This window comes from Neofelis nebulosa, chromosome 17 (assembly GCF_028018385.1).
Source record: "Neofelis nebulosa isolate mNeoNeb1 chromosome 17, mNeoNeb1.pri, whole genome shotgun sequence".
In the NCBI taxonomy this organism is placed as follows: Eukaryota; Metazoa; Chordata; class Mammalia; order Carnivora; family Felidae; genus Neofelis; species Neofelis nebulosa.
Genome location: NC_080798.1, coordinates 51,026,661 through 51,042,953, shown reverse-complemented (window position 1 = coordinate 51,042,953; position 16,293 = coordinate 51,026,661). Strand labels below are relative to the sequence as shown.

The following is a 16,293-nucleotide window of genomic DNA, read 5'->3' as shown; positions in this document are numbered from 1 at the left end:
TTACTCTTAGGACATTTAATTCCTAAAGACCTAGACGTTCTCCCAATACTTTCTCTCCTCTACCGTCATGAAAAGAAATACAGAGACAGTCAGTAACTCAGCTCTCAGAGGAGGAAGAGGAGTGGGGCTTGCTTTGAAAATGGGTCTGTAAGTGAGAAAGTAGTTTAAGTAGGGAAATCAACAAACTTGCTGCCACACCATCATGGACTTCAGTGTGTGTATGAACAATACCTTCAGGGAAGAAAAGCTAAATATAATTCAGAATGTGAGTACAATGTTAGTATACGATAACTTCAACTTACATGTGTGTAATATGTGTACAAGAATAATCATAAAAGAAAAAACTCAGGATGACTCCTAACAGTATTACTTTAGATAGAAAACTTACTTATAATGGGTCTAATATAAGTCACTGTTATAAAAAGCAGTTTACACAACACATCTGAAATACAAGCAGCATACACTTTTAAGCAATAATCACAAAACTCTGTGTTGTGGCACATACAGTTAATGATATAAAAATCTGGAACTATATGAAAAAGAATCTTGAGAAAGACAGAGAGAGAGAGAGAGAGAGAGAGAGAGAGAGAGAGAGAGAGAGAGACAGAGAGAATTAATTTGAATTCATTATGAGAATCTATCTCTCCAAGGATGCTGGTGGGAGAGATAGGTTTGTAGTCTCTCCTGAAAATGGTCTTACCCACTGTTAAGAAAAACTGGAAAAACTGGATATAACCCAAAGCAATAATTTCACTTCCTTTCAATGTCATATTGGACCATTTTCTCACAGGTCCATCTAAAGATTATTTAATTCTAGGTGAATTAATAAAGGTCTCATTTTACTATTTATTATGGGTTAGAGCCAGACTGTGCTCAGTTACATGTTAATTTGTAAATTTTTTTCCCAGTGGAAATACAAATGACTTCTGTGTGATAGAAAATAAAAGCTTTTGGTTTTAGTGCCCTGTTCGACATTAACCATTGATGTACCCAACTTAGTGATAGTAATCGAACATACTTTCCAGGATTCCTATCTACACTCAGTGTCTTGCATCTTCTTTCAACTAGCTTTACCATATTTCTGATTCCTTCTTTAATTAATCTTTCATATGTATTTATTCTGTATTTGTTTTTTTTAAAAAAAATTTTTTTTTCAACGTTATTTATTTATTTATTTTTGGGACAGAGAGAGACAGAGCATGAACGGGGGAGAGGCAGAGAGAGAGGGAGACACAGAATCGGAAACAGGCTCCAGGCTCCGAGCCATCAGCCCAGAGCCTGACGCGGGGCTCGAACTCACAGACTGCGAGATCGTGACCTGGCTGAAGTCGGACGCTTAACCGACTGCGCCACCCAGGCGCCCCTTTATTCTGTATTTGAATGAAAGTCATGTTTATTTGTTTGTTTTTGAAATTTTTACTTTCAACATTACTAACCTTTAAAGTTCAACTTGGGCTTCACATCATTGGCTGGGGAAGCAACATTTCACGTCTGAGCCGTCACCAGTAACATTCAAGGTGAATTTATTTTTGCTATTCCACAAAGGACACTACCAATGCAAATACATTCTCACAAAAGAAAAGTTCAGATGATTCATAACAATATTTACTTATATTGAAACTAACCTATGAAAGATATAATGAATGCATGCCATTCATGAAAGTAATCTAACTCTGTATTTATTTGTTTAGAAACACTAAATTAAGCATCCAAGTAATAATCATGTTTCAGTTAACAGAATCACACTTATGCCCATCTTTTGTCAAACGCTTTCAGAAAACGAATCTTTTATACCCGGTTGAAATGTATAAATAGGAAAAACAGAGGTATTAGACAATTGGCTGTAATAAAAATTAGAAATCAGAAGTTAACAAAATTTATAACAGCCAAAGACCCACAGTCCAACGATGTAGGAGGAGACGTGTTACTTGACTGAAAGAATTATTTTTCTAATTGTAAATCTGTTCATTAGTAGGCTTGTCACTCAGGTTATATATTAATGATTAGATTGCCATCAATATTAATATTGTGACCCTGTCATATCCTGTTCACCAGAGGGAGGGCATAAACTCTAATTTTCTAGTAATAAGTTGCAAATTGTTCTGACACATTTATCCTCCTCAGGCTAGCCCCCTTCTGAGACATTTTTTTTTTCAACGTTTTTTATTTATTTTTGGGACAGAGAGAGACAGAGCATGAATGGGGGAGGGGCAGAGAGAGAGGGAGACACAGAATCGGAAACAGGCTCCAGGCTCCGAGCCATCAGCCCAGAGCCTGACGCGGGGCTCGAACTCACGGACCGCGAGATCGTGACCTGGCTGAAGTCGGACGCTTAACCGACTGCGCCACCCAGGGGCCCCCCTTCTGAGACATTTTTAATAGTTTTTTTTATTACAGGGTAGCCCAGGAGTTAAGATAACTAGTCGGCCTGGATTTGCACCTTCACCCTCCCTTGGGCAACTGTATGAGTTTCCTGTTATTGATGTAAAAAATGACCACAAACTCAGTCACATGAAACGACACAAACTTATCATCTTCTAGTCTGGGAATTCAAAAAGTCCTAAAATCAAGGGGTTGGCAGGAGCTGCTTTCCTTCGGAAGTCTCTGGAAGATGATCCCTTTTTTCCCCTTTTCCAGCTTGGAGAGACCATCTGCATTCCTCGGTTCACCACTTCTCTTCATGTGCAAGGCTAGCATCATAGCATCTTCAAATCCCCCACTTTGTTTCTCAGTTACATCTCCTTCTCTGACTGATCCTTCACCTCCCTCTTGTAAAGAACCTTGTAATTCCATTGGGTCCAACTAGATAATCCAGGCTACTTTCCCTGCCTCAACGACCTTAGTTTAATCACAACTGTAAATGCCTATGTCCCATAATGCAACATAGTAACAGGTCACAGGGCATAACTCCCTCTGTGGCACAAGCTGTTCCACCCCTTTGTCCCTTTCCTGTCACATGGGAATAACAATAGTATATTCTTCACAGGATTGTTGCACGAATGTCTAGCTGCATAATTTTTGGAAGAATTGCTGGTGCAGAATTAAAAGTCAATAAACATTAACTGCTGCTGTTACTTATTGTTAGAACACTGGGCAGGGAAAGAGGTACAGCAGAAATAGTTTAACCCATACATTCGGTGTATTTAAAACTGAACTCTTTAAAAAATAATGAATTTCTGAAGAGCACGAGGAATGCTCCATTATCAGTGTCACTGCCGGGTTATGCAGCAAGAATGATTTTGAGCCATCTGTGGGTTCTGTGGCTTTTCCTCTGTCTGTCAGCTAACGCTTGAGCCGACTCACTATGGCAATTGTCGGTGGCCTGAATCCTCCTTAGTGAATACCTCCGTCTCAAATCTTCTCATTTATAGCAGGCATCAAGGAAAGAAGAGACTCACAAAGACTGTAGGCCCTACTCTCATATCAGTTCTCCCCGTGACCCCAGGAAAGAGGTACAGTCTGCTTTATTTGCACGATTCAGCAATACAATCTCCCATGGAACGAAGAGATTTCCAATAAAAATATTCAAATTTCTTTCAGGGAGTTGTGTCAGAAGTGGTATTGCTGAAATGCCTACTTGCGCCCCTTTCTGCAAGCACGTATCTACGGAGAGCTCCCTGTGAGCAGGGGAAGACACAGCAATGCATAAATACAAAGCACATTTTTGTTCAAGGAGCTTCCATTGTAATGGGAAAGACACACATCCCTGAGATGTGATTTTTCAGGCCAGGGCTTAGAGCTTTGCTGCTGCGTCAGGGCTGGGTCTGAATGATTTCTAACATGTGCAGGAGGAGCTGATCCACTCAGCCTGTGAGAAGGATGTCAACTAAATTGCAGATTTACCTAGGCGAGCAGCAAATTGTTCTTCTACCTGGGCATATGACACATGCAGATACACCCCTCAGTGTAATATCTTCCACCTGACCGGGTATCCTTCCCTCACACCTACATCCTACCCCTGCTCCAAAGTTTGAGGCTTCAGAAAATGTGAGAGGTTGCGATTTGAAAAAGCAACACTGTCCCTCCCACTCCAAGTGGACTGCTAAGAAAAAAAACATACAGGAGCATGTTTTCTTAAATTGAGCTCCATGGTCTAGCCATGTTAGAATCAACTGAGGAGTATCTTGTGAGGTTTCCAGAAGCATCCAACATCCTGGGTTCTGCTTTATATCCACCAGCTTGGGAGCTCCTAGAGCCACACCCAGGAAAACAGGTTCCTGAGCGACCCCTGAGCAGATGACAGCATCAGGATTATCTGACAAGAAGAACAAGAAGGTTAAAGAAACCTTCTGTCTGAAAATGAGTAACTTTGTTGCATATTGAATTGAACCATGGAAAATGAATATGTTTATCTACACGTAGGTGGTACTTGAAGAAAACTGGACATGGGAGCGGCTTGTCCTTGAAAGATGTTTTGGAGAGAAACTGGCTCTGTGAATTAACTATGAATCATTGCATCACTGATGAGGTCAGTTGGCTAAGAAATGTAAAAGAGACAAACTGGAAGAGAAAATGCATGAACTGGAACACGAATCCTTGAATAAGAGAAAACTGCCTTTATTAAAGGTCATGAGAGAGTTCCTGAAAAAGACATGACAGCTTTCTATGAATTCGGTGGGAAGCACCCCAAAAATATAAACAGAGAAAAGGGCTCTAAGTGGAGAAAGAACAATCGACCAAACTCTTCTGGGCTAAACAAGAAAGTCAGTCTCCAATACTGATCATACTGCTTCTTTATTTGAAAGTTACTACCTATGAATTTCTAAACACAGGTCCAATTTTGACTTCTAAGAAACATAAATCAGGCTGAGTCACCGTTAAACTATTATATAGTGAAATATTAAAGCAATAGCATGATGTATGGGCACTTGAGATCTGCATTACTGAATTGGGTTTTGAAGAGATGGCGAGGAGAGCCCAAGCACTTGAGAAATCAACAGGAAATGGGCTGGACTATTTTTGCATGGTAGCATAAAAGAACACAGAATGATTTAAGGCACTCTTGTTTAAAACAACCAAAATTAATACAATAAAAAGGAAGAAGGTACAGCATCAAGGGCTGCATATAACCACAGGCAAAAGGTGACTTTACTATCATGGTTTTAAATAGACTGAATTAAGGTCAGTGATAACACTCCAGGAGGTTATAGGAACAAACAAGCCCACTGCCACTCAAATATCAATCTAAATGAACATTTTAAATAGATTTGAAGTGGGTAGCATCTACTACATCGAGGACACTTCAGTGTGTCATTGGAGGACATAAGCTGTATTTCTGTTTCTAATATTTGTTTGTAATTTTGTAATGCCACAGAAGTCACATAAACATGGATTCTCAATTTCCTTATTTGGAATATGTGGAGAAAACTTCCAGTTTCTCATACCACACAAAAAGCTGTACGTTTCAAATGGAAGTATCAAAATGCCTAATTTATTACATACATTTTGTATGCTCTTATCATCCCTTTAGTAATAACAAACATTCGACAGCCGACATGTTTATCCCACACTTATGTAATCAACTGCTACTGGAGGAATGTAATAAATCTGTGGTTTCTATACATTTATTCATTTTTCCATTTTCGTCATGGCTACCTGGATGTTTTTCTGAATTCTCTATGTAGCAAATAGCTACTGAGCATCTACTGTGTCCACTCGTACAGTAGGAGCTGATGTTACAACAGTGAACACATTCTGTCCTCATGGATCCCTCAGTCTGAAGGAAAAGAAAGACATCAAGCAACTCACCCCACGTGTACAGATATATTTACAAACTGTTAAGTGGAGCATGAAGGAAAAGGGCAGGTTGCACGGGAGTTTTGAACAGGGAGATTTGAATGAGGTTGTTGACTGGGGACAACATCTTTGAGGAAATGAAATTTAGTCTGAGTAGATGTCCACCTCTGTGAATGTCTAGGATCAGGAAAGAAGGAGGAGGCAGGGAAGGGGAGGGTACAAGTTTGGGGAGGGGTGAGGAAGGGTGGGAGGGTGAAACCTGGGGAGGGCGGGATGGTGGTGGCAGGAAGGAGATGGAAGAGGTCCATGGATCACCTTGACCCTGTGAAAGCTTGGTTCCAGGTTTTGTTGGGACGGATCTACTTTGGTTTTGTCCTTAGCCCTAGGACATATCAATTGATCCACAGATTGGTCTTTACTCCTAAAGCAATGCCCTCTGGCTTTTCAGTTAAGAGCCCAACATGTCCCACAATCCCTGTAAATTGGCAGGATTGATTTTTTCTAAAGGTGTTCCTTCCAGCATTAGGCAGATGTGGAAATCTTCAGCCCCTGGATCTCCCATCCCGCTCTCTCCTGAGCTTCTTGGTACCCCATCTTGGGCATGCGCAGGTCATGGATCAGCCGAGGGCCGAAGGGGAGTTTTTATGTGGGAGTTGAGGCCCTCCCTCTCTGACCCCCTCCTTTTCCGGATTCTACCCTAAATTTCTAGCCACTCTGGCAACCCTGAACTCTGGACCCTGCCTCCACAGCCCAGTAAACTCTGGCTACTTTTCTGCTTGAGCATTATGATGCCCTGCAACTGGGATGCATTTTTAGGAAAAATTCAGTGAAACGTGCATCTCTCAAAATTTGCTTTCCTTCTCTCAAGATCAAATCTTGTCAAATTTCATCCTGTTTTAAGCTGAACTTCAGAACCCTGAAGGAGGTTTTTTTTTTTTTTTTTTTTTTATTTATTTTTGGGACAGAGAGAGACAGAGCATGAACGGGGAAGGGGCAGAGAGAGAGGGAGACACAGAATCGGAAACAGGCTCCAGGCTCCGAGCCATCAGCCCAGAGCCTGACGCGGGGCTCGAACTCACGGACCGCGAGATCGTGACCTGGCTGAAGTCGGACGCTTAACCGACTGCGCCACCCAGGCGCCCCGAAGGAGGTTTTTTTATGTATATTTTCTATCCAGTGATTCCAGCTGTAGCAAGACAGTCCAATAAAAGCGACTCTTCTGTGACCGGTACTGAAAAGCAAATCATCTCATTGTGAACTTTTATAGTCATTGACTTGGTCTATTAATTTATTTAGGGTTGCAAAGTGGGACTATGCTAATTCCGTTTACTTATTTCCCTCTTTACCTATTACCTGGAATATACCTTTAAAGAGAAATGCCCTGTTATCTTCTATTTGATCGGTACCTTGAAGTACAGATCACATAGCAAAAGTGAGATAAATTCTTGATGTTTCCCTTCATTTACTAGTTTTCAACATAAGGAGTTGGTTCCTTCATCTCTCTCATAGGTAACCGATTGGATTTTTGTTTTTTAGTATTGTCATGAACCCATTCACTTAAACATACTTAACATGTTGTGGAACTGTAGTTACTATCCTTACTGATACTACAACATTTCCATTTTTGGCCAGTGAGGGCCTCCTCAGCAGGCTCTGAGTTCTTGTGACATAATCCCAGAGGGTTTCATAGCTGCTTCTTTTTTTTCTGGTATCCTAATAGCTCACCTTATTTTCATCTTAATATAACCCCATTTATCAGCAGATTAAAATCTTAAGACTATCAATTTTTCAAAGAATTAGAATTTATCCTCTTTGATTTTAGGCCCACCAGAATCTATCTTCTTTTTCAAACTCTGGCATAAGCTCGGATTCCTCAGCTATGGTATCAGCTGATAAACAATCTGAGTGCAGGGATTGTATGTAATTCACCTGGATCAAGTTTTTAGCTGTTAACATGGGGGAGCTGCTTCATAAATATGTATTGAGTTCAATTATAACTATTCTTTTTTTTTTTTTTTAATTTTTTTTTTTCCCAACGTTTTTTATTTATTTTTGGGACAGAGAGAGACAGAGCATGAACGGGGGAGGGGCAGAGAGAGAGAGAGGGAGACACAGAATCGGAAACAGGCTCCAGGCTCCGAGCCATCAGCCCAGAGCCTGACGCGGGGCTCGAACTCACGGACCGCGAGATCGTGACCTGGCTGAAGTCGGACGCTTAACCGACTGCGCCACCCAGGCGCCCAATTATAACTATTCTTTAGAGTAAATCTAACACATTTACTGCTTTTCATTTCTCCCCCTAACCAGACATGTGGTGTAAGAGATTGGTCCCGAATAGACAGAAAACTCAGAGTCGGTTCAGTGTTAGTAGCTGCACTTCTCAGGCTACGTTCTTGCATTTCCTATTAATGTGTTTTCCAAATTAAAATCTACTGATAGAAGCAGTTCCAACTTCCAATATTTTTTACACGGTAAAAAGCCTATTTTTATTAAGTTGGCCTGAGTTTTGTAATTGTTGACCTACTTCCATTTGTTAAACAGAATCCATCATTTTCTCTTAATTGGTCTGGATTTAAGCAAATAAACACCACACTTTCTATATTCTGTGTAGTTTCTATCCCTCTATGTGTTTGTTGTCTTCCAACCTTCTTAGTTCTCCCGTGTTCTATGTCGTATCTTTCACGGCCTGCACGTGCCTCCAGGTTGACGGGAAAAGCCTTCCCGAGGCCCACCAACCCTACCTCCCTTTGTTCGTGCACCTATCCAGAAGACTCAGGACAAAGAAGGAAGAGCTGACTACAATACAGCACCATGTGTGCATGGTACGACGGGGAGCAGAATGGCTGTTCCAGCAGCAGGCGGAAATGTCCTCTGACCCAAAAGTGAGGTGTCAGAGAAGCTGCCGGAGACAGTGATTTCTATGCTGAGAAAAGGTGCTGAATGAAAGACTCATCTCGGTAGACACGTGAAGGCTCCACATGTGGTGATTGCCCTGGGCACTGTGCAAAGATCCCGAGTCTACAAAAATCATGATATCATGGCGTGTGGAAGAAATGGAAAGTGCTCGGTGCGGCCGGGAAGCTGGATGCTCTTCTTCTGTTGAGGATGAGGAAAGGAAGATCCCGGACTGCAAAATGAGGATGTTTACACAAGACTAGAGGGAAGGAACTCCGTATTTATACTGAGGGCAACTGTCACAGCAATTCGTCCACCATTAAAGAACACTATCTCCTATGGCTTAATGGCCACTTCCCCAAGGACATCTCAGACAGAGCTGCTTTCACTCACTTTTGTCTCCTTTCTCTGCCTTTGTTTACCATTGTTTACTTTCCTTTGGGACATTCCGTAGACTGTGTTTCTTTACCACGAAACGTTTTCTCTTCTTGTTCTTTCTTCCATGAGTTATTTCCTTACCTACCTCTCTCGTCCAGATCTATAAACATGTTCACGGCTGCTATGGCCAAGGCATCTGAAATTTATACTTTCTCTTTGAACCCATAAAATTTAGCTTCTACTTCTCTCATTACTCAGGAAACAACTTCCAAGTTTTCCGACATAAAAGTAGAACATGCTCTTTGATATGGATTTTCCATTCACTTGATGTACCTTCATAACAAGTTACTGCCCTAACTCACCCGGACAGAGGCTAATAAAATTATGTGTGGCTCTCACAATAGCCACTGTCTCTACAATATTCATCAGAGCAGCTACCTAGAACTTCAGCGGACACATGCATTAGGCACAAGGAGGGGGGTGGCATAAAAATGCACACTACCTGAAAAACAGTGTTAAAGACCTGCTTTAATGATGATAGAAATGCATTTGTCCTTTTCAAAGACATGAGCAGTTGTCCAAACACAGCACTTCATACTGTTATTATTACCAGAAATTCTGCAAGTGGAAAGTTATGATTTAATAACAATGATATTTATGTAGCTTTCAATTATGTATCTTCAACTCAGAGGGTTTCGTGTTCCGACCTTCCGAATTCCCCAGGCTTGAATTCAGTTAAGTCAACAGTACAATTAATTCTCTCTTCTGTGCCCTTTCAGAGCTCATTCACTCTCCCTTGCCCCTCTCAGCACATGGCACCACTTTCCAGATGCTTGTTCAAATCTGATAACTCAGGGACCCTCATGTGCGATCACTGAGATCTCTGAATCCACATCCTCAGTATATTTGAGTCTGACGTGAATCAAGAAAAGCCTCTCTCCTGATTGTTAGTGCTCTGGTCCTTACTGTTACTTGCACACATGAGACCAGAAGCCTCCTGACACGTGTGTGCCCTTATTTTCAGCCTGAATGACTGTTCTCCAATAAAAACCGATCCTCCAAGCAATTCTTGTCTCTGTGTTTGACGAGGGTCCGCCCCTTCCCCTATCTGGACTGTCCTCCCAGCCTCTCAAGTGAAAATATCTTCACTTCAGTTTCAAACCTATTGCTATCAGCATTCTTACACTTACACTCAATTTCTCAATCATTTTATTCCTCCCAGCCTACACTCGTGCTACCATATGTTACACTGAGTTTGTGTAATTTTTATGACATTGCCTCTTCTGACCTCTAGGGGTCAAGCACCTCATGTTAGTTGCCACAAATGGCTCTGTTTTTACAAGTACTCACGCACGTACCCCCACACCCCGCTTCTCCCTTTCTCTCTCTGAAATTAACAAGCAAGTTGAGAGCCAGCTCCGCAAGGGTCATCACAGATCCCCGGGCCGGAGCTGTTATTCATGGTGGTGGTCTTGTAGATTACTTTGGCAATGTGTACATGCTTTTTTGGCTTTTATGGTACAGTCAGTACTATAAACTTTGCTTTGCATTTTGTAACTATGTAGTATTTCAGATAATGTCGTGTTTGCACTTTGTTGTATAAAGTAAAAGGACTGTACTGAATAAACCTAGGATTAGAATACAAAAAAAACCCCAATTATATATAATAATTCCCATTTATTAAGAAATCTACATTATTTTATAATTTCTCCCTACACCCAATACCTAGTAGAGTTCTCTTTCAGCAAGTGTCAATAAATACTTAAAAGGCGAACACATGTATGATTCATAGAGTTGTCAAGAGCACTGGCTTTGGAAAGTAATGGATGTGAATTTAAATCTTAGATCTCACATAGGCAGTCTGCGTAATGCGGACAAAGTTCTTAATTTCTCTAAAGTTCACTTTCCCCCGGGTCAGGAGACTTGAAGCACCCTGGTATATAGCACTCTTAAGTGAGCAGCTCAGGCAAAGCCCAGAAAAAAGTCACATTAACTTGGTGCAAGCCATGTGGATACAAAGGCTGTGGGTTGCCTGCAGGCCTCCGGGCTTTCCCAAGAGGCTCACTTAATTGCCAGCATGTTCAGGAATCCTGTGACTGGGATCTAGGAGAGAGACCCTGAACCCTCCCCAACACTGCTTGTCCTTTTTTAAAGGGATTGTAGGAGAATGGCCTTGTGTATCTGAAGAAAATCCAGACTGATCTCGGATCTGGGCTACTCTGGGGAGTGGCACACAGAATCTTTCAAGCTATGTTCTTGGGCAGATAGCACCTGCCGCTCTTCCTTCTGAGGGCAAGGGGGGCTGGTGGTCCCCACTTATTTCTGTACCAGAACTCAGAGCAAGCCACGGGGCTCATGCAGCAGACAATTCTGTTCCTCTCCTCTTACTCCTGCATAAAGTGGTAATATTCATGCCCCTATTTCACCGTGTTATTAGGAGTAACTCAGAAAATGCCTAAAAAGAAAATATCTGATACCTATTAACTATTTAATAAATGATAATTACATAGAATCATGCTTCAGTAAATTCATAGTCTGTGAGGCTGATACTATTAACAGGTGGATAATATAACTGTAACTGAAGAATTAAAATATATTTGATCAAATTCACTCAAGAAGGGACTCACACCCAACCCATTTTGAGGTTCTTTTAGGTTATCTATGATAATACTCTTCCATTGTTTATTAGTTTTTCTCTTATCCAAAATTATACAACAGCCATTTTACACTCAGTCCTGTCATACCATTTTACCATACGTGTTTATGTTTGAATTTCAAATCTTGTTGGCTCTCAGTACCGTTACTTCAACTGCGGGTCAGTGAAAACAGGAAGCTGACTAAATGCATGGACAATGTGCTCACTGCAAGAGACAGCAAATGAAGTCACAGGAAAAAGAATGTTCCACAGGGTTGCAGATCAATGAGAGTGGAGGGAGATTTGGGTCATCATGAAGCATATATGGCAGCAAAGAACTCAAAGGACCCTGTTCCTCAGCAGCCCCTTCCTTCCATGGGGACATGATGAGCGGTGCTTTAGTTTTGGAAAAACAGTGTCAGTAGTCCTTTTTCAACGAATGTTGAATTTACATCCCAGATTGAATGTGTACCAAGGGTGTACAACTGGGGAACCTGTTTAATATTTCTAAGACTCTGTTAAATGGGTGATTTTTAGGATGAAATGAGAACGTCTATAAAAACTGTATCTGACACAGAGTAAGGGCTCAAGAACTGTTAGCTATTTTTACACTGTGATAAATAAATACTTTGCAAGGTGGATGCTCTGAGTAAGTAGAGATGCAACTACAAATATAAAGCATCTGAAGTCTGTTTTGCTAAGTATCCAGGGTGCAGCGTGGGCTTTGCTATACTCTACAACCCGAACACAGATAAGACGGACTGTCTGAGTTCTGTGTTTCAGAATTGCAATTTGGGGTGGGATACTTTTTTTAAAGGGTGATTTTATTCCAACGGATCATTGCAAAGGAGGAGGTACCACGTAACAGGAACAGCTAAGCTGAGCTGTTGGAGACAAGAGAGTAAGTGGGTAGATGGTAAGAAGTACGCTTCCCTGGCTCATCTCTGCGAATCAACAGCTGGATGGAGCCTAAGCCTGCACGTGGGTTCTGGAGTCTGGCAGATCCGGCTGCAAATCCCGCGTTGTGACTTCCCATCAGCATGGCTTCAGCAAGTCCTAGTGCCTGAGCTTTTAGCCTCCCCTTTTGCGAAGGCGGGGGAGGGGGGGTGCGGTGGGAAGGGAATAGTAACCTAATAATACTTACCTGGACTTTTAAAAAAATTATAAACTGTTCATGTAATGCTGTAATAAGCACTCAAGAAAACGCTGCTACTTCTAGAATTTTTCAAAGACTTAGTACTATTAAAATTAGTGTTATTGCTATGATTATGATTGCTGTTGATATTCACACTGTGATCGCTATTCTGTAGGCTCCAATGGGAACAAAAGGCCAGTCAGTTACCTTTGATGGGAGAGAAGGATGCCGGGAACATCACTAACTACTTAAGGAGATGTGCAGTCTGGACAACATAGTTTGTCCGTCTGACACAGTTTCAACAACGTCAACACGTCGCCTGTCCTGCGCACGACCTATCTTGCCTGCATGCAAATGAAGTGAACCGGAACCTAACTGGACTTACATCAAAAAGTGATAACCTACGTGTGACCAAAGCTTTAGTGGCTAAAAAGCTTTAGCTTTTAGCTAAATAGTGATATAGAGGAATTGAACAATCTCAGGCTCTTTTCCGGATTCTTCCGTGTACTAGGCGTGGGACACTGGGCAAATTACTGAATCTCTCCAAACCTCAGACTGCTCATCTGATAATTGTAGATCATGTTAACTAACTTACTGTTCCATAATAAAAGAGCATCTAACAGGATGGTGTGGCTTGAGGTAGGCTATCAATAACTCTTAGGCCCCTGCCCCACAAAAAGATATAATAAAATGCTTCATTAAGAAGAGACTAAGTGAAATCTGTGGTTTCTACCATTTTTTATGTGAAAGTATTTCAAACACATTTTATATTTTAGCAGAGGTCTTTACTTTTTCTATGAATTTATGTTGAGGGCACAGCATATTTATAAGTGAGTTACATGGCATATTATTTTTAGGCTAAAGAGACCAACATTCTTTGGTGCCTAGCGTTTGACTGGTTATACTAAATGAACACTGTATCTTTTATGAAATTCAGGGTGCCTAAGTGAAACATCATCAGATAAGTCCATGGAGGGGGAAACTCTAATATTTGAAAGTTAGGATCTAGTTAATAATATTAGATTTGGATAAATGGATTCACATATGTCCATTAACAGGTAGCTGTGTGTACCTGTCTCCGTAGGGATTGATCTATCTATAACACGCTTCCATTTCTGATTTAAAATATAACACTAAATACTGAAGTCAATATTGCCATGCACGGGCGCGTGCGCACAACACACACACACACACACACACACACACACACACACACACACACAAGCTTTCCACAAAGATCATTCCTGTTTTTCTATCTCTTTACATAGCTATAAAGTCAATTTTGGTGTGCAGGTTGGCTCTTAAAACATCTCTTTTGATATCTACGTCAGTGTGTTGGGTAAACAAACACTTACTGTATGCACATCCGAACACCTCAATCCGCATTCCAATTCTGCCCCTGGGGTTCCACTCTAAAGGGATGAAGCGCAGAAATCGGGCTTTGATGGAAGGCTGGAGTCTATAGTACACAACACTGTCTGCATTTGCATTTCCTGAAAAGCCCTAAAAGAAAAGGGAAAGAAAGAAATCAATGCATTTGGAGAATATCCATTTTACCCTGTGACCTATAGTGTCCACAAGCAATGTCTGATTTGTTTTTTTACTATAAAAATGGCTGCCTTCTCCAAGAAAATCATTATTACCAGTTACATTGTAATGTCCCTCTTTCACACAGAAGTCACGATTGCTCAAGCTTTTCTTTATATTGAGAGTAGATGAAATTCCACCTTCCCCATTAAGCCAGCTTTCAACATGATACCCTCAATAAACGTTGTTTCTATAAAGTGCAAATTATACTTAAAAGGTATTAACATTGTGAATGGCACAAACAAATTTTGAGAAAATCTTCTCCCCGCATTAAAAAAGCAGGATCTGATTCAGCAAAGAAGTTGCTTAGTCACTGATGAATGATAAAAGTTAGGAACCTGTTTCCACTGTTTTATTTTATCCTCTTCGTAACATAAACAAAAGTATCACCCGTTCAGAACTAAGGAACTACAATCTGAAAACAGGCTGTTCAACCTCACGCACTGCACTGCCGGTACGTCAAAGTGATTTAATAAAAAAATAACAACACAAAAGTGCCTGTATTAAAAAAGAAAAACTGTTAAGGGAAATTAGAAGCAATAACAATTGGGAAGACCTATAATCAGACTTACAGACTCTAGAATCTGAAAGCTGGAAAGACCTTGAGAATGATGCTAAGCTGGCACAAAGTGCAGATAAGGAAATGAAAGGTCAGAAAGGTAGAAAATAACCCTCTGGTATTTGGAAAACTGTTGTATGGTTAAGACCAAGAGCTACCCTCCTTCCGCAAAACCAGGATGCATCTGCCTACCACGGAGTTCACCTGCAAAAGCCACACACCAGAGCACCTAACATCTAAGCACTTTACTTTTCTCCTCCATGACGAATGGTATGCTTTCATATATGAGAGAGTTAGGGGAAGTGGAAGTTGTTCTCAATAATTTATATTTATTTTTTTATTTCTTCTTCTCCTCCTCCACTACCCATCCTCCCTTCCTCCTCCTTCTTTTTTTTTCTCCTTTTCCCCTCTTTTGATTTTTTTTTTTTTTCAACTGTAACAATCAGCAAATGTAGGAACAAAATAAGGGATCTATTCACGCTCTTGGTAGGTCTGTTGACCATGACTGACTGGATCAACAAATACGGCCGGCCTCATGTAGACTGCATAAGAAAAAGGCAAATACATTAGGAATACCTATGTACAGGGAGCCTGCTCATTTACCTACTTTTCTTTCCATTTCACTAATATCCCTTTAGCAGCATTTACCAAAATATTTTTTTAATATGAAATTTATTGTCAAATTGGTTTCCATACAACACCCAGTGCTCATCCCAACAGGTGCCCTCCTCAATGCCCATCACCCACTTTCCCCTCCCTCCCACCCCCCATCAACCCTCAGGTTATTCTCAGCTTTTAAGGGCCTCTTATGATTTGGCCAAAATATTTTCTAATACATTTTTTTTTTAAGGCTCAGTGTTTCATAGTCAAATTAATTTGATTTGACTCCCCTTATCAATCGATTCCCTATTTCTTGCTCCCACTCCACCAATATTCCATACACCAGCTCTCAGGCGCACACACCACAGGCACTTCTGTGATGGCACCTCCAAATTATATCCCAGATCTGGGCACCTCTCTTCATCTCAGCTATGACCACCCAGTTCAACAAAGAATCATCTCACCAGAATTATCTCAATGACCTCGTCCTCACCTTTTTTGTTCTCCTGTTCCCTGTCACCAACCCCGTATGCAGCCCTAGTCTCTTCCTCTCTGAGAAGTCAAAAAAATTTTTAAAGGTGGGTGCCTGGGTGGCTCAGTCGGCTAACCATCCGACTTCGGCTCAGGTCATGACATCACGGCTAGTGAGTTCAAGTCCGGTGTTGGGCTCTGTGCTGACAGCTCGGGGCCTGGAGCCTGTGTCAGATCCGTGTCTCCCTCTCTCTCTGCCCCTCCCCCACTTGCACGTGCATGCGCTTGCTCTCTCTC

At 41.3% G+C, this 16,293-nt stretch overlaps 1 protein-coding gene across 4 annotated transcripts in view; it reads right to left on the bottom strand.

Annotated features, from left to right (window-relative positions):
- Positions 1–16,293, bottom strand: part of CNTNAP4 (contactin associated protein family member 4) — a 253,966-nt gene that overhangs the window by 107,900 nt on the left and 129,773 nt on the right. For all 4 annotated transcript variants that reach the window (XM_058706376.1, XM_058706373.1, XM_058706374.1 and 1 more), the window contains one exon: positions 14,135–14,282. In XM_058706376.1, the coding sequence (XP_058562359.1) occupies positions 14,135–14,282 (148 nt within the window). The remainder of the gene's footprint in view (positions 1–14,134; positions 14,283–16,293) is intronic.